General features: G+C 40.8%; 1 protein-coding gene across 3 annotated transcripts in view; it reads right to left on the minus strand.

Moving 5' to 3' along the window:
• Nucleotides 1–2,294: 2,294 nt before the first annotated feature.
• The window catches only part of FAM161A (FAM161 centrosomal protein A), a 29,570-nt gene continuing 8,627 nt past the window's right edge, over nucleotides 2,295–23,237 (minus strand). The window contains exons 2-7 of one of the 3 annotated variants that reach the window (XM_007970494.3): nucleotides 19,598–19,836; nucleotides 16,897–18,057; nucleotides 16,034–16,201; nucleotides 13,531–13,630; nucleotides 4,528–4,682; nucleotides 2,295–3,707 (exon numbers count right to left, since the gene is read on the minus strand). In XM_007970494.3, coding sequence (XP_007968685.3) covers nucleotides 3,563–3,707; nucleotides 4,528–4,682; nucleotides 13,531–13,630; nucleotides 16,034–16,201; nucleotides 16,897–18,057; nucleotides 19,598–19,836 — 1,968 coding nt within the window. In that variant the 3' untranslated portion in view covers nucleotides 2,295–3,562. Of the gene's footprint in view, nucleotides 3,708–4,527; nucleotides 4,683–11,071; nucleotides 11,199–13,530; nucleotides 13,631–16,033; nucleotides 16,202–16,896; nucleotides 18,058–19,597; nucleotides 19,837–23,237 lie in introns of those variants that run through there. The other 2 variants (XM_007970495.3, XM_073023032.1) reach the window with 2 other exon arrangements.

Genomic DNA, 23,237 nt, shown 5'->3' on the forward strand with positions numbered 1-23,237 from the left:
TTTGAGACTTAGTCTCGCTCTGTCGCCCAGGCTAGAGTACAGTGGCACGCTCTCGGCTCACCGCAAGCTCCACCTCCCAGGTTCACGCCATTCTCCTGTCTCAGCCTCCCGAGTAGCTGGGACTACAGGCACCCGCCACCACGCCTGGCTAATTTTTTGTATTTTTAGTAGAGACGGGGTTTCACCGTGTTAGACATGATGGTCTTGGTCTCCTGACCTCGTGATTCGCCCCCCTCAGCCTCTCAAAGTGCTGGGATTACAGGCGTGAGCCACCCTGCCCGGTCGGTAATTTTTATAAAGTTATTATTATTTTTTTTTGAGACAGAGTTTTCACTCTTATTGCCCAGGCTGTAGTACAGTGGCACAATCTCGGCTCACTGCAACCTCCACCTCCCAGGTTCAAGCGATTCTCCTGCCTCAGCCTCCCAAGTGGCTGGGATTATAGGCACATGCCACCACACCTGGCTAACTTTTTGTATTTTTAGTAGACACGGGGTTTCACCATGTTGGCCAGGCTGGTCTTAAACTCCTGATCTCAGGTGATCCGCCTGCCTCAACCTCCCAAAGTGCTGGGATTACAGGGATGAGCTGCCACACCCAGCCTGAAGTTAATGACTTTTTATTGCGTAGGTCCAAATGTTGAAATCTTTGCTATTCTCAAGTGACTAGAATTAACTTGAGAAATACTGTGTAAGAGAAAAATACCAGATACCCTTAAAGGCATGCCCATTTGTTTTATTGTGTAGATTAACTCAACAGAGTAAAAGAATAATTGGTGGCCGGTTATGGTGGCTCATGCCTGTAATCCCAGCACTTTGGGAGGCCGAGGCAGGTGGATCATGAGGTCAGGAGTTCAAGACCAGCCTGGCCAAGATGGTGAAACCCCGTCTCTACTAAAACTACAAAAATTAGTCAGGCATGGTGGCAGGCACCTGTAATCCCAGCTACTTGGGAGGTGGAGCAGGAGAATCGCTTGAACCTGGGCAGCAGAGGTTGCAGTGAGCTGAGATCACGCCACTGCACTCCAGACTGGGCAACAGAGTGACAGACTCCGTCTCAAAAAAAAAAAAAAAAGTGAAATTTTCCATCATATATATATTTTATTTTTGAGTCAGGGTCTCACTTTGTTACCTAGGTTGGAGTGGCATGATCAGGGCTCACTGCAGCCTCAACCACCTGGGCTCAACCAATCCTCCCACCTTAGCTTCCCGAGTATCTGGGACTACTCGGTGCATGACACCCTGCCTGGCTAACTTTTGTATTTTTTGTAGAGACAGGGTTTCTCCATGTTGCCCAGGCTGATCTTGAACTCCTGACCTCAAGTGAGCCGCCTTCCTCTGCCTTCGAAAGTGCTGGGATTACAGGCATGAGCCACCGCATCCAGCCTTCCATCATATATATAGATACATATATACATGTGTTTGTGTATGTCTAAAATAACTTAATTCTCCAACAAGTCCCCAGGCCATTTCTTCTGCAGAAATAAAAATGAAGTCATAGGGTATCCAGTAATATTACGAAAGAAAAAAAGAGCATAACCTTTTTCTTGATGTTAGGTTAATCTTGTATAAGGTAAAATCCCATAAGCAAAAGGAATTCTGGAGCCAATTCAGATGACACAAATGTAAACAATTTTCAGTTACCTAACACCTGAAAACATGTTTGATTTAACCAATTGACTTCTGACCATCACTGTGTAATGTGACCTGCTAAAGTAATCTTTCAGCCGTCAATTTGACGGCTTTCTTAAGAAAACAGTGATATGCATAGAATGATTTGAAGCTGTCAGTGTCTCTCTCTCTCTCTTTTTAACTTTGGTTCTGTGTTTACCAGATCATGTCTAACAAAGTGCTTCAAAAGTTATTTCTAACAAAATAATATTTAAATCACAGTGTATCTCATTTAAGTACAAGTATTTTAAGTTAATAGTTTCCTCAGAAATATTCTGTCTTCTGACACCATCATTTGTATATCACAGTTTGCAAAGATCTTTCCATACATGATTTCATCCAGTCCTTCCCATGGCCACTCAAGATAGGTACTATTCCCATTTTTTTAAAGGTAAGAAAACGAGATTGGTCCTGAAGCCAAGTGTTTCATGACCAAAGCCCATACTCTCCCCATGAAATTGAGAAGGGACAGGTGTGAATCCTTGAAAGCAAGTAATGTTTTAAGCACTATTACAATTTGCAGATTGTGTTTCACAGGTTCCCAATGAGCTAGGAGGGAAATGTTTTTAATCCCATGTGTACTCATTCTGAAGTAGCTGTAAGTGTATAAAAACCATATTCATCTACACATTCATTCAAACCTTTATTTAGTACCTACCATATGTACAATCCTGTACCAAATATTAAGGGAATACAAAGATGAATTTTTAAGTGGTGCCAACTCCCAAGGAGTTTACAATATAATAATAGTGAAAAGCAATTTAACACAAACTGTAGGGAGAAAATTACGAGTAAACATTTGCCCCTAATGGAGAAAAACGACCTTATTTTTTAATTTAAAGCATAAATTGCCAGTTGGGAAACACTGCTATTACATACACCTGTATTAGTTCATCCTTTTAAAATGATGCTGATTGTTTTTAGAGAAGAAAATGTCTTATGCTGTATTATCTTTATGACTGACTTCAAATTTTAAAACAAAAATTTGCTTAAAGAAAAAAATTATGGATTTATAAAATCAGATTAACACTGTACACAGAGAGACAAAGCGTGTTGGCAATAATATGTAAAAAGTTGAACACAACTGGGTTTAGCAGTAAAGAATTAAATCTGAATTACTTTGAAGACTTGCCTTAGCCAAGTTATTATGCACAATTTCATCATATATAAAACAGGGATACTTGCCCCTAATTTAGCACATGCCATAATTCCTTCCATCTGTAATAATACATAGGGTTAAAAAAGCTAGTATAAAAACTTTCCCAATAATATCAAAAATAATTTGGACTAGAACTAAGGATAAAAAGAAAAAGGGATGATGGTGTAGACAATTTAACAGTAAACTTTCAGTGCAAAAATAAATGTAAATTTGCAAGTATCTATTTTTTTTCTCTACTTTTAAAAATGGCTCAGAGCAGCAAAACAAGTTCGAGGATTTATTCTGTGAAATGTATTGCAGAGAAAAAGAATGGGCAAATAGTACAATTAAAAATACTTACTGATTCACACTTTCCAAAATTTTTAAAAAGCAAATCACCAAAGACCAATACTTCTCTCTGCCATTTTTTCCAGTAAAATTAATTAAATAATGTATTTTTTTAAAACTAATCAGTTTGTGACAGCTGTGGTTCTGAAACACTTTTTAAAAATACAAAATCATAGTTGCAAACAGATCATATACAGTAATTTTTAAAACTGAATAGGCAAAGCCTTACTCTAACTGATCAAATGACCAATCAGCTGGATTCAGGCTTTTCAGGCTACAGATGACTTTGATCAACAGCCCTGCACATATCAGAGGCATCCCCACAGATGTTCTAAACACAAATGCAGCTGCTGACACCCTGACGCTGCAAACAACAGCAAGGGCATAGAGAGGAGACCTTGATGATTCAGTGTGATTCTTCAACAGCTTTCTCTTCTTCACTTTCTTCATTGGCTTCATCTTTTTCCTTGTAAGAATCCTGGCTGTTGGTATCAATAAAATAATTTTCTTCCCCATTCTCTCTTTCTTCTATTTTTTCTTCTTCATTAAAGCTAGGGGAAGAAATTTATCAATCTTTCAAAGGAAAAATGAGTTAGTTTAAAAGTAAACAAACCCTCTGCAAGTATGCCACCATGTAGCCAGTCTTCCTCAAGTGTATGAATTCCAATTTGTTATCAAGACAGCTCAAAAAAAAGAAAGAAAATGCTATAAAAGTGCCCATTGAGAAATTTAATATTCCTGAAAATTAATTTATTTCAAAAATTTTTATTTTTTTATTTTTTTGAGATGGAGTCTCGCTCTGTCACCCAGGCTGGAGTGCAGTGGTGCGATCTCGGCTCACTGCAAGCTCCGCCTCCCGGGTTCATGCCATTCTCCTGCCTCAGCCTCCCAAGTAGCTAGGACCACAGGCACCCGCCACCACACCCAGCTAATTTTTTGTATTTTTAGTAGAGACGGGGGTTTCACCATGTTAGCCAGGATGGTCTCGATCTCCTGACCTTGTGATCCACCTGCCTCGGCCTCCCAAAGTGCTGGGATTATAGGCATGAGCCACCGCGCCTGCCCTATTTCAAAATTTGAGTGATTGATTCTTTAAACTTCATTTGAAAGCATGCTATTATTTTTGTTACTTATGTCAGTAAGAAATCTAAGTTATTCTGCTTTAAAAATAAAATACTTCATGTGAACGTTAATGTGTTAAACATGTTAAAATATCAGTATGTTTTACAACAGTTCACACGTCTTTTACTATTGGGTAAAAGATCTTTTTAAAACAATATAGAACAAAAAATATATATAGTATACAATTGTGCTTTTCTGCAGGTAATACTTTTTCAAAGGTAAGCCATTCAGACATCTTACACATGTTACCTTTCTTTGTCTTCAGTGACACTTTTTGTCTCTTGATTGTTGAAGTACTCAAGTACTTTTCCACTTTGGCCTTTCTTTGAAACAAACTCATCAGATATTCCTAGTGCTTTTAGGGTATTAGAATAATGCTTTTCTGCTGCCATTCTTGCATTTTTCTATAGGAAAGACAAACCCTTTTAGACGAGAACAGAAGACTTTAAATTTTCATTAAAAATGTATGGATTAAAAGTGCCAGTGATAATTAAGTTCAGCAGTCACAGTTGGTTGAAAATCTGCATACCCTATGACCAACAATTACACTCCTAGGAATATGCCCAGAGAAGCTCCCACATATGTGTCCCAATGGAGGACATATAAAAGAATGTTCAGGATAGTCCTGTCCTTCAATAACCCCCAAATTGGAAATCACCCAAATATCTATTAGCAGAAGAATGGATAAATAAATTGTGGTCTATTCCTATAATGGAGTAAAATAAGCAATGAAAATGAATGAACTACAGTTACATGCCACAACATGGATGGATCTCACAAATATAATACTGAGCAAACGAAGCAAAGCACTAACAAGTACATATTGTATGATCTATATGAAGTTCAGAAATGGGCAAAACAACTATATTGTTTGAGGATAGGTACACACACTGTAAAATTGCAATGAAAAACAAGGAAGTACTTATCCTGAGAGTCAGAATGGTGGTTACCTCTTGGGGAGAGGTAGAAGGGCTGTGATTTGCAAGGGGCACGTAGGGTTTTTGGGGTGCAGGCAATGGTCTGTTAACATGGGTGGCGGCCACATTAGATTGATCTATAATTTTTTTTATATTGTACCTAGGTTTTATATACTTTTATGACTGTTTATAAAGATATCTGAAAAAAAGATTTCATGCAATAATTGTTGTCAGAGGATTCTTTTCTTTTCATTTTGAGACAGGGTCTTGCTCTGTTACCCAGGCTGGAGTGCAGTGGTGTGAACACAACTCACTGCAGCCTCAACCTCCTGGACTCAAGCGATCCTCCCACCTCAGCCTCTGGAGTAGCTGGGACCACAGGCGCACGCCACCATGCACAGCTAATTTTTGTATTTTTTGTAGGATGGGGCTTGTTGTATTTTTTGTAGGATGGGACTATGTTGTCCAGGATAGTCTCAAACTCCTGGGCTCAAGTGATCCACCCGCCTTGGCCTCCCAAAGTGCTGGGATTATAGGCATAAGCCATGGCGCCCAGCCAAATTCTTTTATTTTATGTATCTACTGTAATTTTTACTCTTTATAAGCCATATCCCCAATTCATTAAAGATGATAAAAGCACCAGTGTTGTAATCTTTACTCTGTGGAGGAAGCAAGGGATATAACGAAAACAATATGAATTTAGAACTAGTTCAAATCTGTAGAATGTCACTTCCTGGCTTTAAGATCTTTTGGAATTGTGATGACTCTCTCATACCTGGGTCAAACTGAAGTCATCACAGTTCCAGAGATGGCAGACTTTATGGAGTCACAAAGTGCCTGGGTTCACACTAGTGCCTCGACTTTAGTCCATTTTAGCTCCTATGAGTGGATCTGAACTGTGAGAGGGCCAAGAACTGCCCTCTGGACCTCCAACTAAAGCAAGGTGACTAGGACTAGCCCAATTCCAATGTACCAATGGCATTCATACGGGGAAGTGTGTGGAGGAGCATCCAGTCTAACCCCCGTATTTAATCAATAAAGAAACCAAATCTCCCCCAGCCCCTGCCTGAAAGGTGAAATTGTTTAAGGTGACAAGGCTAGTGAGTGGTAGAACCAAGTCCCTTGACCATTTCCTAGGTCTTTAATATTACATCATGTTGCTTTCTCTAAGTGGTAATGGTTGTTCTAGGGTTTGAAGGTGACCTAAAGTCTGACTTGAGCAATGTAGTTGTCAGATATTTGCCAAATCTAGTATAATGAGGGACCATGGAGTCTAGTGTTACACAGGAGAACCCGAAATAGCAAGGACTGATTACAATGGATAAAACTATCACCAGTGCATTTCCTGATACTCTGGAAAACTGAAAAAGAAGCACTCAAACTGCTGCTAAAATGCACTCACTGTGAATAACAATAATATTTTTTAGAAATGTAAGTAAAAACCCATCCAGAGTCTGTGAATATCAACAGACAAGCCTTGGGGAACTGAAAGGAAGGGCAAAATGAGAAATAAGAACTATACCCTAAAGACTACAGAGAAGAATAAAGAAACCCCAAACCCAGCTCTGAATGCATTACCAATAGTATATTTTGACTTCAGCAAATTAAATATATAAGACATTAGTCAAAATTTGTGCCAGTAAGCCTTTATCTGACTTTGGTTTAAAATTCAATCTAAAATCTTCTCAGTTAATTAATCCTGTGATTTCCAAGAAACAGGACAACATAGTTTATTCTGTAAAGAATCACAGGCATATTGTGTTAGGGAATCACTCAGCAGGAGCGAGACCACAATTAACTCCTATAAATGGGCAAAGCAAATAGCTGCAAGCTATTAAAATTGTTTTTAATAAAACCAACTGTTAATTAACAGCAATAGTTCCAGCAAAATACACTGCAGGAAAAAAAATGTACTAAAAAAAAAAAGCAATGGTGATTCACTGCCACAGTAACTCTGTATATACTATTTGAGGAGTTAATGAGAAGACCCCTTGATATCATTCATTGAAAATGAGAATAAATGGAATTGGTGAGAATGGATGATTGCCCCTGTTATAAAGGCTTATTAACTATCTACCCAGGGTTAACATGTCAGTAGGGGAGTGGAAATGGTAAGGTGAAGATATAATGAATGGTTCTGCAAAGAGCAAGGCAGAAAAATCAATCAAACTATTATGATTCAAATAGGAAATAAAGGTTCCACCTGGCATTTCACCATCAAGGATGATGAAGGGCAGATCCAAAAATTATTTAGGAAGAAAATTTGACAGGTCTCTCAATGACCAGCTGAATGGGGAGGAATTGGGTACACACAGATATGAAGATGAGAACAGTAGGCCAGGCACGGTGGCTCATGCCTGTAATCCCAGCACTTTGGGAGGCCGAGGCAGGTGGATCACTTGAGGTCAGGTGTTCGGGACCAGCTCGGCCAACATGGTGAAACCCCGTCTCTACTAAAAATACAAAAAAAATTTGCCAGGTGTGGTGGTGTGCACCTGTAATCCCAGCTACTCGGGAGACTGAGGCAGGAGAATTGCTTGAACCCAAGAGGCAGAGGTTGCAGTGAGCTGAGATCACGCCACTGCACTCCAGCCTGGGCGACAAGAGTGAGACCCTGTCTCAAAAAAAAAAAAAAAAAAAAAAAAAATGAGAACAGTAGACACTGGTCTCAAACTCTTGGCCTCAAATGATCCTGTCCCCTTAGTTTCCCAAAGTGTTGGGATTACAGGGTGTGAGTCACTGGCCTAATTTTCTAATATAAAGATATTTCTGACTGGATGTGGTGGTTCACGCCTGTAATCCCAGAACTTTGAGAAGTTGAGGTGGGCGGATCACAAGGTCAGGAGTTCGAGACCAGCCTGACCAACATGCTGAAACTTCGTCTTGACTAAAAATACAAAAAAAATTAGCGGGAGGCTGAGACAGGAGAATGGCGTGAACCCGGGAGGCGGAGCTTGCAGTGAGTGGAGATTGCGCCACTGCGCTCCAGCCTGGGTGAGAGAGCGAGACCCCATCTCAAAAAAAAAAAAAAAAATTAGCCAGGCATGGTGGTACGCGCCTGTAATCCCAGATACTCAGGAGGCTGAGGCAGGAGAATCACTTGAATCCGGGAGGCAGAGGTTGCGTGAGCTGAGATTGCACCACTGCACTCCAGCCTGGGTGACAGAGTGAGACTCCTTCTCAAAAAAAAAAAAAAAAAAAAAAAGATATTTCTTAGACAAACAGCACTATAATAAATCATTGCTGTATATGTGTTCAGTTTTTGGTCTTCCCAAATAATACCTCATACTTTCTTTCTGGTTTTATAGTATCACCCATAAAGATTCCTTTAATTTAGCATTTTATTTACTTTCCTTTTTTTTTTTCTAGACCTCTTGGAACAAGCCTCACATGTCACTAACACAAATATTAGTATTCCCAGGTTATGTACCTGGCTCCCTGGAATTGAGGTTAATAGAAAAAAAGAATATATCAATCTGACCATTCCCCCAACCTCCCAAACAATCATATTGACAATTTTGTCTCAATACACATCTGTAATTGCTGCAGTTGTGTGTCTTGAATGACTACAATTGTGCGTCTTGTTTCTATCTGACTTTAAGAGTCTCAAGGGATTTTCTGATATTCAAAAAGCATTTGTTGAGAAGGGGGCAGGAAAACAAGATGACAGATAAAACAATCACACGAAGACAGCCAGATCTGGGTTTGAATCCTGGTTCCCCTTCTTCTGGTTGTATTATCTAAGCCTTGAGATGTCCCTCATCTGTGAAATAAGAACCTCACAGGAGCAGTGTAAAGGTCAGTTAAGATAATGCATATAGGCCGGGCAGGGTGGCTCAAGCCAGCACTTTGGGAGGCCGAGACGGGTGGATCACGAGGTCAGGAGATCAAGACTATCCTGGCTAATACGGTGAAACCCCGTCTCTACTAAAAAATACAAAAAAACTAGCCAGGCGAGGTGGCGGGCGCCTGTAGTCCCAGCTACTCGGGAGGCTGAGGCAGGAGAATGGCGTAAACCCGGGAGGCGGAGCTTGCAGTGAGCTGAGATCCGGCCACTGCACTCCAGCCTGGGCGACAGAGCGAGACTCTGTCTCAAAAAAAAAAAAAAAAAAAAAAAAAACGATAATGCATATAAAGTGCTTAGTGGAGCGCTTGTCTTTCAGCAACCTCACAAAAAACATTAGAAACCAGCTTCCATATAACTTTGTACAATCTCCCTCTTAAATGCAAACAGACAACCAAAGATAATCTGAGGAAAGCTTCTAATATGATAGACAAGAGGCTAAAAAAGAGGAAAAGAAACTTGAAGGAAACTGAGACAACATCACCAGTATGCGCAGAGATATAAAAGATAGGCTGGGTGTGGTGGCTCACACCTGGAATCTGGCACTTTGGAAGGCTGAGAAAAGAGGATTTCTTGAGCCCAGGAGCTTAAGACCAGCATGGACAACATAATAAGGCCCCTGTCTTTACAAAAAATACAAAAATTAGCCTGGCACGGTGGCTTGTGCCTATAGTCCTAACTACTTGGGAGGCTTAGGTGGGAAGATCGCCTGAGCGAAAGAGGTTGAGGTTGCAGTGAACCGCAATCATGCCACTGCACTCCAGTCTGGGAGAGAGTAACACTCTGTCTCAAAAAAAAAAAAAAAAAAAAAGGTACTGCACCCATGAAAAATACCAAAGGAATATTTAATAAACGAGAAGCATTCTGGAAATTATGTCATTTTTCATTAGGTGAGCAAAAAATGCAGACTTGGAAGATAAATTTGAGGAAAACTTCCAGAACCAGAATAAACTAATAGTGACTTTAAAAGAAATACAAGAAATGTAGATAAATCCAGAAGGTTAATATCTAACTAATCCCCAGTGTAACAGTGAAAAAGGTCCTAAAATGTCACTTATGCCAGAGGCCTATAGCAGGGGTCATTACCACCAACTAGGCACGGGTCTGTGGCCTGTTAGGCACCAGGCTACACAGCAGGAAGTGAGCAGTGGGAGGGTGAGCATTACCACCTGAGCTCTGCCTCCTATAGCATTAGATTCTCATAGCAGCGTGACCTCTATCATGAACTGCTCATGCCAGGGATCTAGGTTGCATGCTCCTTATGAGAATCTAATGTCTGATGATGTGAGGTGGAACAGTTCCATCCAGAAATGACCCATTCCCTCATCCATCCACCCCACCCCATGCAACCCTGGTCTGTGGAAAAATGGTCTTCCATAAAACCAGTCTCTAGTGCCAAAAAGATTGAGGACTGCTGGCCTAGAGAGAAACCATTCCAAAGTGGAGCAGGACACTTGTGGGCTCCAGGGGAGGAAAGGAACTGATGAATTAACAATGTGTTTAACTGTTTGAGGGGGATTTTTGAGAGCTAACAGAAAAATTTAAGAATAATAATGATATATACATTGGCAGGGAATGAGGGAAGGTGGGGGGAGGACCAAAGAAAATTAGTAATTATTAACACAAGGAAAAATTTTTTTAAAGGAAATGTGATGGGCCGGGCGTGGTGGCTCACACCTGTAATCCCAGCACTTTGGGAGGCCAAGGTGGGCAGATCATCAGGTCAGGAGTTCGAGACCAGTCTGACCAACGTGGTGAAACCTCATCTCTACTAAAAAATACAAAAAAAATTAGCTGGGCGTGGTGGTGCATGCCTGTAATCCCAGCTACTCAGGAGCCTGAGGCAGGAGAATGGCTTGAACTCAGGAGGCAGAGGCTGCAGTGAGCCGAGATTGTGCCACTGTACTCCAGCCTGGATGACAGAGCAAGACTGTCTCAAAAAAAAAAAAAAAAGAAAAAGGAATGTGATGATAATAATATAGGGCTCAGCTGCTAACATTGTTTACTAAGTCATAACAATGAATTCTGATCTGTGATAGAGCTGACTGGGAAATGGAAGGATGGAAAGACAGAGAAAGGGAAGGTAAGTGTGCTTCCGAGAGAATGTGGTAAAACAGCTAAATCCTCACTTACCATATCAATAAGCTAGTAGATAGAGTCTGTAATGAAAAAGATAAAAGAACAGTTGAAAGAATGTTACTGAACAATACCCACTAGGAAGGCTGTAACAAAAAGACAGGCAAAAGCTAGGTGCAGCGGCTCACGCCTATAATCCCATCAACTTGGGAGGTGGAGGTGGGAAGATAACTTGAGGCCAGGAGTTCAAGACCAGCCTGGGCAATACAGTGAGATCCAGTCTCTACAAAAAATAAAATTAGCTGGGCATGATGATGTGGGCCTTTGTCTCAGCTACTGGGGATGCTGATACTGGGGATCATCTGAGTCCAGGAGTTCAAGGTTACAGTGAGATTGTACTGCTGCACCGGCTTGGGCAACAGAGTGAGACCCTGTCTCTAAAAATAGTTTTTTATAAAAACCAGACAGACAATAACAAGTGCTGGTGCTATTCACAACAGCAAAGACATGGTATCAACCCAGCCCATCAGCAGTGGATTGGATACAGAAAATATGTTACACATATACCACAGAATACTACACAGCCATAAAAAAGAATGAGATCATGTCCTCTGCAACAACATGGATGCAGCTGGAAGCCATTATCCTAAGCAAACTAAAGCAGAAACAGAAAACCAAACACCACATGTTCTCACTTACAAGTGGAACTAAACACTGGGTACACATGGAAATAAAGATGGGAACAACAGACACTGGAGAATATAAGAGGGAGAGTGGAGGGAGGAGGGCAAGGGTTGAAAAACTACGTATTGGGTACTATGCTCATTACATGGGTGATGAGTTCAATCATACCCCAAACCCCAGCTCACACAATATACCCCCCCCACTTTTTTTTTTTTTGAGATGGAATTTCGCTCTTGTTGCTCAGGCTGGAGTGCAATGATGCGATCTCAGCTCACTGCAACCTCTGCCTCCCAAGTTCAAGCAATTCTCCTGCCTCAGCCTCCCAAGTAGTTGGGATTACAGGCACACAAAACCATGCCCGGCTAATTTTTGTTTTTTTAGTAGAGATGAGGTTTCACCGTTGGCCAGGCTGGTCTCGAACCCCTGACCTCAGGTGATCCACCTGCCTCGGCCTCCCAAAATGCTGGCTGGGATTACAGGCATGAGCCACAGTGCCTGGCATACCCTTGTAACAAACCTGCACATGTACCCCTTGAATTTAAAATAAAAGTTGAAAAAAATTAAGAAAAACCCAGAAGTAGTGTAAAAAGCAAAAGCAAAAAACTTGCAGTTCAGAGCTGGAGATTATGTCTTTGGGCCAAAAGCCAATCACTTTATGATTATAATGTATAACAGCTTAAAATGATTTTTCCCCCTAAAGTTGAAATAAAGATGTTAAAAAAATCCATCCCTTAAAATGAAAGGCATTACATAAAATTATATCTAGATCAGTGAGCAAAAAGATTATGTAACTTTGAGAGACTGTAACGTGCAGATTCACCCACAATACATGTCCACTGTCCTCACTGAGTCACTGACAAGTACAGTTCTGTAACCATGCTCATCTGTTACAGGTAAATTCTCCAACTGTCTATTGTCCAATTATAACAGCTTCAAATTCACAATTTAGAACCTGCAACCTCCAGTGATTTTGTCAATTGTTAAGCCATGTCACCCATACAGATGCCTCCTCTATGGGATAAAGGAGAAGATGACCTAAAATGAACAAATCTCCCTTAAGGGAAAGATTATAAAACTGGGCATAAACTGAGTAAACTCAGGGTCTACTGTCTGTAAGGCTAGTTTGTTTTTCTTATAGAAAGGAAGTTTTTTTAGTAATTGCAGAGAAGACTGAATTACAGACTCACTTAAAAAAAAAACTGGCAGAAATAACTCTGATTCAATTAGCCATTTTGTTTCATTTTTTTAATTCTTCAAAGACCTCCAAGTGATATCATGAAGCCTCATCTTAATATCTAACCAAGTTTGTACTGAAAAAAGACCAGCCATTAGAAAACAGCTTGGAAAATTATTTTACAAACTACTGGATTGGCATGTTATTTATCAAACTTATGTGCTTCATCAAAAAGATTCAATGTTCAGATTATTTTTTGAGATGAGGTCTTGCTACGTTGCACAGGTTGGACCAAAACTCTTGGGCTCAAGCAATTTGCCCACCTCAGCCTCCCAAGTAGCTGGGACTACAGGTGCACACCACCACACTTGGTTAAATGCTCAAATTTAAGCAAAATTACTCATTGGCTGATATGATGAAGCCAACATAAACAACAATAATGTATCCCAACAGTTATATAACACATAAGAAAAATGGACTATAAATTTAGGAGCTAAAGCTATAAAAAAAACAACAACAACAACTGACAACAGCTCTTAAATTCCAATAAACACAACCTGAGCAACTCTTTCAAATAGCAGTGGCCTCTTTTTTAATTTTTCTTCTCTTTCTTCTAGTTCTCGTTGGTATTCTCTCATCCTTTCCTTTTCGCTCTTTCTAAAATTAAATAAAAGCAATGGAATTTTTTAAAAGATCATCTAAGAAATAAGAACTTACATATGTAACATTTAACTTATCAACCTCTACAAAGTCAATGAAAAAAAAAAGAAATAACATTTAGCTTAGCTGACAAATCAGAAATTATGAGCACAGTTCACAGTTTACCCCGATTCCTCTTCTGTACTGGTTAATTCTCACGGAATGCAGAATAAAATCCTAGGTTCTGAGACCATACATATTATGCTCTAGGAATAGTCTGAACACTTCAATTTCTGAAATCCCCAAGGCATACATATATTAAGGCACTTCAAACTGACCTGAAAAGATGAATGAAAGCCCTCTTGTCTCATTTATAAGTGTATAAAACCAAGAACATTTTGGAACAAATCAGCTATCTTATCTGTAAGGAATTTCTTCCGAAAACAAGACCTTGCTCTTATTTATTATTTTATTGTTGTTATTTGTTTTTTGTTTTGAGACAGAGTCTCATTCTGTTGTTCAGGCTGGCACAGTAGCACCATCTCAGCTCACTGCAACCTCCACCTCCTGGGTTCATGCAATTCTCATGCCTCAGCCTTCTGAGTAGCTGAGATTACAGGCGTGCACCGCCATGCCTGGTTAATTTTCTGTATTTTTAGTAGAGACGAGGGTTTCACCATGTTGGCCAGGCTGGTCTCGAACTCCTGACCTCAGGTGATTTGCCCGTCTCGGCCTTTCCAAGTGCTGGGATTACAGGCATGAGCCATCGCGTCCGGCCTATTATTTTTGAGACAGGTTCTTGCTCTGCTGCCCAGGCTGGAGTGCAGTGGTACAATCATGGCTGACTGCAGCTTCAACTTCCTGGGCTCAAATGATCCTCCCACCTTAGCCTCTCGAGTAGGTGGGACTACAGGTGCATGCCACCACACCTGGCTAATGTTTTTAAATTTTTTGTAGAAATGGGGGTCTTATTATGTTTACCAGGCTGGTCTCAAACTCCTGGGTTCAAGCAATCTTCCTGCCTTGGATTCCCAAGGTGCTGGGATTATAGATGTAAGCCAAGGCATCCAGCCTTTGCTGTTATTTTTTCCCCCTAAATAAGATCTCCTACAGGTTAGTGGCAAAGTTAATTCAATGAGAGCAAGTCAAAGGAGAAATAAAGCGCATGGAAACATAACATAAAGAGAAACAAGAACCAAAATATATAAATTTACCGTAAGTGTTCTCACTATTTGGGCAAGATCCTATAATAAATTAAACTACACTATTTAATTGCTACCAAGATAATAAAATTAACGGATTGGGGAAAACAATTATACTTCCAAATAATTAGGCTTAATTATACACAAGTTGGGGTTATGAAAAAGCTATCGTCCAGGTGTGGTAGCTCACGCCTGTAATCCCAGTATTTTGGGAGGCCGAGGTTGGCGGATCACCTGAGGTCAGGAGTTTGAGACCAGCCTGGCCAACATGGTAAAACCACATCTCTACTAAAAAAAAAAAAAATTAGCTGGGCGTGGTGGTGAGTGCCTGTAATCCCAGCTACTCTGTAGGCTGAGGCAGGAGAATCGCTTGATCTCCTGGGCGATCCAGCCTGGGCGACAGAGCAAGACTCTGTCTCAAAAAAAAAAAAGCTATTAATAGTTTACTTCCTGAGGGTAAGTAATCTATTTCTAAGAAACATTATGCTCAAGTTAATCAAATTAAGCTCCCTTTGTCAATGGATTAATGCTAAATTATAAAAGAATACTCATTGTAATTAAAAGCACATATGTATATTTAGAAATCAGATTAAAAAGTAATAAATCATATTACTTACCTGGCTTTGAGGGAGATATTTTCCTACTTAAACATCAACATTTTTATGTGCAACATCTGGAACACTGGTTTTCAAACTTTGTACTGCAGAATTCTAGTGAAGGGGTTCTAAGGATTCCGTGTATATTTTTATTTTTATATTGAAATTAACAAAATGCAACACATACTACTAAACATTAACATGTGTGCTAATGAACACATCACATAATGGATGTTTAATGTGTTAATTTGTGCTATCAGATTTCAGCCAAATCTTAGAACAAAGCTCTTTGATATATCAGTTTACTGCAATCAAAAATAATATAAAGAACAAGATTAGATACTGGTATAAGATTATAACTATTAACTAAGGCCACAATAGAAAATGTTTGTATTCCTCAACATAGCTTCATGGTTCTTACCATGAAAGTGAGTATATATGTTGGTTCTCACCATGAGATGAGTGTGTGTGTGCTGAACATAAGTAACTGATGACAATTTAAATCCATAAGCTAAAACACTAATGCCATTTTCAGTCTGCTCATATTTTACTATCTACTGATTAAAAAAAAAAAGAAAGTTTGAAAACCAGTGGTGTGGAGGTTCAAGATTTTTTTATGATACCTGAGACATTTTACTCTGGATTTAGATATTTGAGCTAAACTTTGATGTGAGTCATAAGCCTTAGCCCGGGTTGTCAGAAGTTTCTGCAATTCTTTCATTCTTTGCTTCTGTTTAGTTAGGATCCGATTTCTCTCTTCTTCCAACATTTTCTTTTCCTCAAGTGATCTCCTGAGGGTAACAAACTAAGGCTTAATCCACTTTAAGCCAATGTGAATGTTGTTTAGCAAAGATTTAACATGGGATAATTTGAATTTCGATAATTCAAAATTTGAAAAAAGGTAACCCTTTGAAAAGGATCTGACGTGTAAAACTAGAAATCTTTATTTATTTATTTATTTATTTTTTGAGACGGAGTCTCGCTCTGTCGCTGAGGCTAGAGTGCCACGGCGCGATCTTGGCTCACTGCAAGCTCTGCCTCCTGGATTCAAGCAATTCTCCTGCCTCAGCCTCCTGAGTAGCTGGGATTACAGGCACCCGCCACATGCCCAGCTAATTTTTTGTATTTTTAGTAGAGATGGGGTTTCACTATCTTGGCCAGGCTGGTCTTGAACTCCTAACCTTGTGATCCACCCACCTCGGCTTCCCAAAGCACTGGGATTACAGGTGTGAGCCACTGCACCTGGCCAGGTAAAACTAGAAATCTTAAGACTAATATTTTCTAATCCCCCAAAATTTATAAAATGAAAAATACGTTTTTTCTTAGAATGCTCTCTGACAAAATATCATATATTATATAGTAAAATATTTTATAGATACAATAATAATTTCTAAGTATTTTCAAATTCACCAACATAAACTCCACAGAGCTACATACACTCATCTGGCAACCCTGAGTCAGTCAGTACTGTGTCTTAGTTACTTACCTTACAGCTTGTTCTCGTCCTCTAGAAGACACCGTGGGCACTGGAGGGTTGTAGTTACAAGGCACAGGCTTTACACCTGCACGTCTTACTGGAGACTTACGCCTTGGAGACAAATAAGGCCAACGTGTTTCTTTTAACTTTTCTTCATCTGCTTCGATGTCTGCCAAAATTTTTTCTCTTTTAATAGATGCATGTGGAGATGCATGAAGATCAAATGGTTTACACACCGTTAAGAGTTTTGGAGACTTGTGTTCTGAGAGGTGTTTCTGATATCTCTCAGGAAGGTCCTCAAAATCAGGAGTCCGGCACCTAACCTTGTGTTTACACTTCAACTTTACAGCCTGTTCAGGACACCTGGGGTTCCTGCATCCCCAAGCTGATCTACAAGGCAGAGGAGATGAGTTCTGTAAACGCTCCTGGGCTCTCAGCTGCGTCCTAAGGTTTCGATAGAGCTCTTCTTCTTTTAACTTGTCATTGGTAGTTGAACCATAAGTAGATCGAGGAATGGGTCTGGCTTTAAATCGATTTGTTTTCTTTTTAGACTTAAAAAAGTCTCTCAGCTGCTTTTCCTGGGCTGCTCGCTTCTGTTCCTCCCTTGCTATAAATTTAAATGGCTTTTGTGAGGCCAAAAGAGCTTCTTTATTTTTCTCCTTCAGAGACCTTCTCCGTTCTTCTTTTTGCTTGACTAAATCATGGTAAAGGGGGAGAAAGACAGATGCAGGAACTGGATTGGCTCGGAATTTCTTCTTACACTCTGGATCCTCTTCTTGTTTTTTGAGCAGTTTATGTACCATTTCAATATCTGATTTAGATTTCATGGACTCTTCTTTTTTCTTCTGTTCTCTTATCATCATTTGAAAAGGCTCCGGGACTGTAATCGTGGGCACCCATTCTTTTCGTTTCTTCCTTGTTTTCTCAGCAGTGTGGAAGCCAGTATCTTTACAGCGAATATAATCTTCAACACAAAAGTCTTTCCACATGTTGTTGATAAGCTCCTTAGCATAGGCCATCATTCTGTTTTCCCTAGCATACTCTTTTTCTAGGTTGGGTAACTCTTCTTCAGAGGAGGACACATACAAGGAGGAAGACTGGCCTAAATCAGGCTCTGAAAATGATGTCATTAATGAGACAGGGTGATAGGAGTTCTTTTCTGACACAGATCTAAATGAGAAGAATAACTATGTTATACTTTCAGTTGTATGTGACCAAATATAAAAATTAAGAGTTACATATTTTCTTTTCTTTTTTTTTTTTCTGAGACAGAATCTCACTCTGTTGCCCAGGTGGGGTGCAGTGGCCTGATCTTAGCTCACTGCAACCTCCGCCACCTGGGTTGATTCTCCTGTCTCAGCCTCCCGAGTAGCTGGGACTACAGGCATGTGCCACTGTGCCCAGCTAATTTTTTGTATTTTTAGGAGAGATGGGGTTTCACCATGTTACCCAGGATGGTCTCAATCTCCTGACCTCATGATCTGCCTGCCTCCGCCTCCCAAAGTGCTGAGATTACAGGCGTGAGTCACTGCGCCCAGCGAAGAGTTACATTTCTAAGATCAGGGTATAATCAGAAGAGAGGAGCTGGACAGGGCTTGTAAGAATTATCACTTTTATTTGGAACAGAGCTGGGAGATGCCCATACCTTATTTACTTTGACTTCTTCATTTTACAGAGAAGGAACCTGAGATGGCAGAGGCTCCTTGTGACTAACCTCTATTAAATTCTCCCCACAATTTCCAGAGTCACAGTTCTGAAGCATAGATCTGATCATGTCATTCTCCTGCTTGAAACTTTTTGATAATTCCTCACTGCTACAAAGTCAAGCCTAGATTACAAGCCCTTTGAGACTGGCGCCTATCTTTTCAGTCTTACTCCTCACCACTGGCTACCCCAGTCTCTATTCTGCATTCATATCCAGTCCTGTGAAGTTCCTCACACACGATATTATTTCTCATGCCATCTTGCCTTTGCATACATGGTTGCTGCTGGCTAGAAGACCACTACTTATACCTCCTCCAAGACTGAACTCAGATGTGACACTTCAGTGGAAAATTCTGGCCTGCATCCCTCCAAAAGCTTGGCATAACCAACTGCTTCTTCCTCTGTAACACTCTGTTACATCATGCTGTAATGCAATTTTTGGTTCTCAGCTAGTCTCTAAGCTCCTTGAGGGCATCTTGTTTTTGACTCCTCAGTGCCCAGGCATAGTCTGGCACACAGGAGACATGCAAGCATCGCTGACTGACTGGATGTGTAAGTCTCAGAGCAGGTGAATTCACAGCAGAAATGGGTCTTGAAATTGCAGACTATTTTGAAAGCATAAATCAGAAACATGTCTCCTAGTCCTGAACTCTTTGTACTAGATCTTTAATGAGCTCATGTTAATCCACATATTATAAAGAACTTTTAAAGTTAAACTTTTATGTTTACCATTTAAAATGGCCCAGACTAAGTATTTTGATACATGCCCTCAGTTCTATGGGTGGATCAGAGAGAAAAGACCAAATGGCCACCAAATGACCCTCAAGCAAAAGTCATCTAGTAAGCTGATAAGCCATTAAACATTTTGAAGAAAATCCTACCTCTGTATATCATTAAGAGTACAAAGGGCTATTTAAGAGAAAATATTCTGAAATAACTATGTTCTGTCCTTTTAAGGATACATTTTATTTTATACTCCACAAATAACTTTGAGTTACAAGCTTACCTGGAACCGTCACTAAGAGAGGCTTCCCTGATGACCACTGGCTGAACTTCCTTTAAATGTAATTTATCCTGGTACATTTTCTCTAATCTTGCCATAGTTTCTAGGTGGGCAGCCTTCAACTCTTCTATTTTCTTGAAATACTCCTCATTAGAGTGGTGAATACCAGGAAAGTTCACAAAGTCCTCAGAGCTTATTGGCGCATGTTCATCCACCCCAGAAAAGCTGGTGTTCAAATCAGCCTGGTGGGGAGAAAACACCTGTTATATGGTGACTGGAGCTGAAAGACAAATTAAGCTGACACTGATCCAAAATGCTGCTTCCTAAAGAGTCCACCTAGTTAGGTTATACGTTAATTATGGGTTATGCATATAGAATGAGTTACAGGTTATTTGTGTGTACATTTTCCCCAGTGACATTTTAAGAACAAGAGAGAGTGAGACCAAACTGTCAGAAAATAAATGTTATTTAATCCATTTGATAAAGGATGGTTAGATTCCCAGATCAACCAACAAAAGGTATAACAGGATAGAACCCAACAATTGTTTACAAAGTATTTCTATAAGGAACCTCCTGAGTTGTAAGTTTTTTTTTGTTTTGTTTTGTTTTTTTGAGACAGAGTCTTGCTCTGTCGCTCAGGCTGCAGTGCAGTGGCGCGATCATGGCTCACTGCAAGTTCTGCCTCCACGGTTCACACCATTCTCCTGCCTCAGCCTCCCGAGTAGCTGGGACTACAGGTGCCTGCCACCGCACCTGGCTAATTTTGTGTATTTTTAGTGGAGACGGGGTTTCACTGTGTTAGCCAGGTTGGTCTCGATCTCCTGACCTCGTGATTCACCCGCCTCAGCCTCCCAAAGTGCTGGGATTACAGGCGTGAGCCACCACGCCCGGCTTGAGTTGTAAGTCTTAACTGAGATGAAGAGGAACACAGTTCTTCCTGCTGCAAACCAGGCAACCACAGCCCAATGCTCTCCCTTCAGCTGCGCTTCTGAAGTGTGGCTCCAAGGACTGCCAGTGAAAGAAGACAGGGAAATAGAGGGAATGGAGGCAGGGACAAAGTTCTCAGTGGCTCATTAAGGAGCCAGGGAGAAGCCCTCCTCACAGTGGGGCAAGACCTTGGGAGGGAGTAAGAGGACATGGGAGGGGGTAGGAGGGATTTTCAGGGTAGCTGCTCCTGTGGGCACAAAAGCAGTAGCTCCCATGGGTGACAGGGACTTTGGGATGACAACAAAGCAGAGAAGAAAAAATGGTGTAATTATTCAACACACAGATCATGTTTAGAAGGGTCTGACTGGCCTTTCTCCCTCATTCCCTTTACATACCTTTCAGTTTTTTGTTTTTTGTTTTTTTTTTTTCTGAGACAGAGTCTCACTCTGTCACCTAGACTGGAGTGCAGTGGTGTGATCTCGGCTCACTGCAACCTCTGCCTTCTCCTGCCTCAGTCTCCCGAGTAGCTGGGATTACAGGTGCCCACCACCACGCCCAGCTAATTTCTGTATTTTAGTAGAGATGGGGTTTCACCATGTTGGCCAGGCTGGTCTCGAACTCCTGACCTCAGGTGATCCACTCACCTCAGCCTCTCAAAGTGCTGGGATTACAGGTGTGAGTCACCGTGCCCTACCCTTTCAGTTCTTTTAACTGAAGCAACTAAAGAGATAAAACCCCATTTTCTCTATAAATATACAATTTTTATTATGTTTTCAGTTGAGAAACAGTTGAAATTATTTATGATACTATGCATAAAAGGCTGCCAACCACGGTTTTAAATTTAGTCTACTGTCTGGAACAGACGCAAAATGAAAAAATTTGCTACAGAAAATTATAGATCCAATCTGATAAGACTCTAGAAAATAAATCTGTTTAGCTTCTCTCAAAAGAAAAATTCAGAAGAGTCCATTATAAATAGTAGTTATAGATGTGGTGTTTTTGTTTCCCATTGGAGGCTTCTCAGAAGATATGGTGTTTTTTTAATGGGCTAAAATCAGTGTATAAGAGGACAATGTTGTACTATTTGGGGTAACTTAGAGAAAACAAATTTTAAAAAATCAGTCTTCAGGGGCCAGGCGCAGTAGCTCATGCCTGTAATCCCAGCACTTTGGGAGGCCGAGGCAGGTGGTTCATGAGGTCAGGAGATGGAGACCATCCCGGCTAACACGGTAAAACCTCGTCTCCACTAAAAATACAAAAAATCAGCCGGGCGTGGTGGCAGGCGCCTGTAGTCCCAGTTACTCGGGAGGCTGAGGCAGGAGAATGGTGTGAACCCGGGAGGCAGAGCTGGCAGTGAGCCAAGATCGTGCCACTGCACTCCAGCCTGGGGCGACAGAGCAAGACTCTGTCTCAAAAAAAAAAAAAAAAATCAGTCTTCAATAGAACCTATATGTAGAAATTTGCTACCAACAACTCTATGAATCAGAACTGCTTTAAGTATGTCAAACAATTCAATTAAGATAATTCTCTGATATCTTCTGCTGTTTCTATATGTGCTTCTCACCATAAACTTCTTACCTGTAGGATGACTACTTTGTGAATTTCCTCATTCATTAAATATTTGGGGGCTATCCTGCAATCAGCTAGCTGCTAAAAGGTATGTCAGTTTTTTTTAAACTCTACCTTTGAGGCCAGGTGCGGTGGCTCACACCTACAATCCCAGCACTTTGGGAGGCTGAGGCAGCCAGATCACTTGAGGTCAGGAGTTTGAGACCAGCCTGGCCAACATGGTGAAACCTGTCTCTACTAAAAATACAAAAATTAGCCGGGCATGGTGGCACGTGCCTGTAGTCCCAGCTACTCAGGAGGCTGAGGCAGGAGAGTCACTTGAACCCAGGAGGTGGAGGTTGCAGTGAGCCAAGATCGTACCACAGCACTCCAGTTTAGGTGACAGAGCAAGACTCCGTCTCACTTAAAACAAACAAATAAACAAAACTCTACCTTTGAGAAGTTTCCAGCTAGCTTAGGAAAGGACATGTATATAAATAATTGACAGACGACTTAGAATGAGACAGAACACCTGATTCCTGCCCACAAGTTACTTCCAGCTAAGGAGGGAGACAGATGTACGTCACAATGTCAGATACTAAGAGACAGAGGCACAATTCACAGAGGTGAGTCAAACTAGAGACATATGGTTGGATGAGGACAAAGTTTGCCAGATCAGGGAGGCAGGGAAAAAGGAATAAATAAATAGGAGGCATAGTGCTAGAACATCCATCACCAGGAAACACGTGGATAAATATGTCTGGAGACCTGGTGAGAAGGCTGGGCTGGAGAGCAGATACAGGAGCCACCAATCCACATAGAAGTAGCAGGTGCAGCCTTGGATATGGATGAGTCTGCTTGGAGGGAGTGTGGGCAACAAGAGATGAGAGGACCCGAGAATGGAGATGTTAGAGAACACTAACATTTAAATAAGCAGTGGAAGGAGGAGTAATAGGAGGTAGAAAGTGGCATGAGAGATACAAAGACCAACTGATAAGGGCCTTTGGAGCCTCTGATTGAGTATTCTGACACCACATCCGTAATTTTTCTCCTAAGCCATGAGAACACTCCAAACTAAAAGTTATTTAACTCTCACCCAACCCTTTCACCTTTATAGGGTCATAAGGGGGCTGAAACCAGGTGACCAGTGACCAGGAGCCAGTGGTAG

This window comes from Chlorocebus sabaeus, chromosome 14 (genome assembly GCF_047675955.1).
Source record: "Chlorocebus sabaeus isolate Y175 chromosome 14, mChlSab1.0.hap1, whole genome shotgun sequence".
Lineage (NCBI taxonomy): Eukaryota > Metazoa > Chordata > Mammalia > Primates > Cercopithecidae > Chlorocebus > Chlorocebus sabaeus.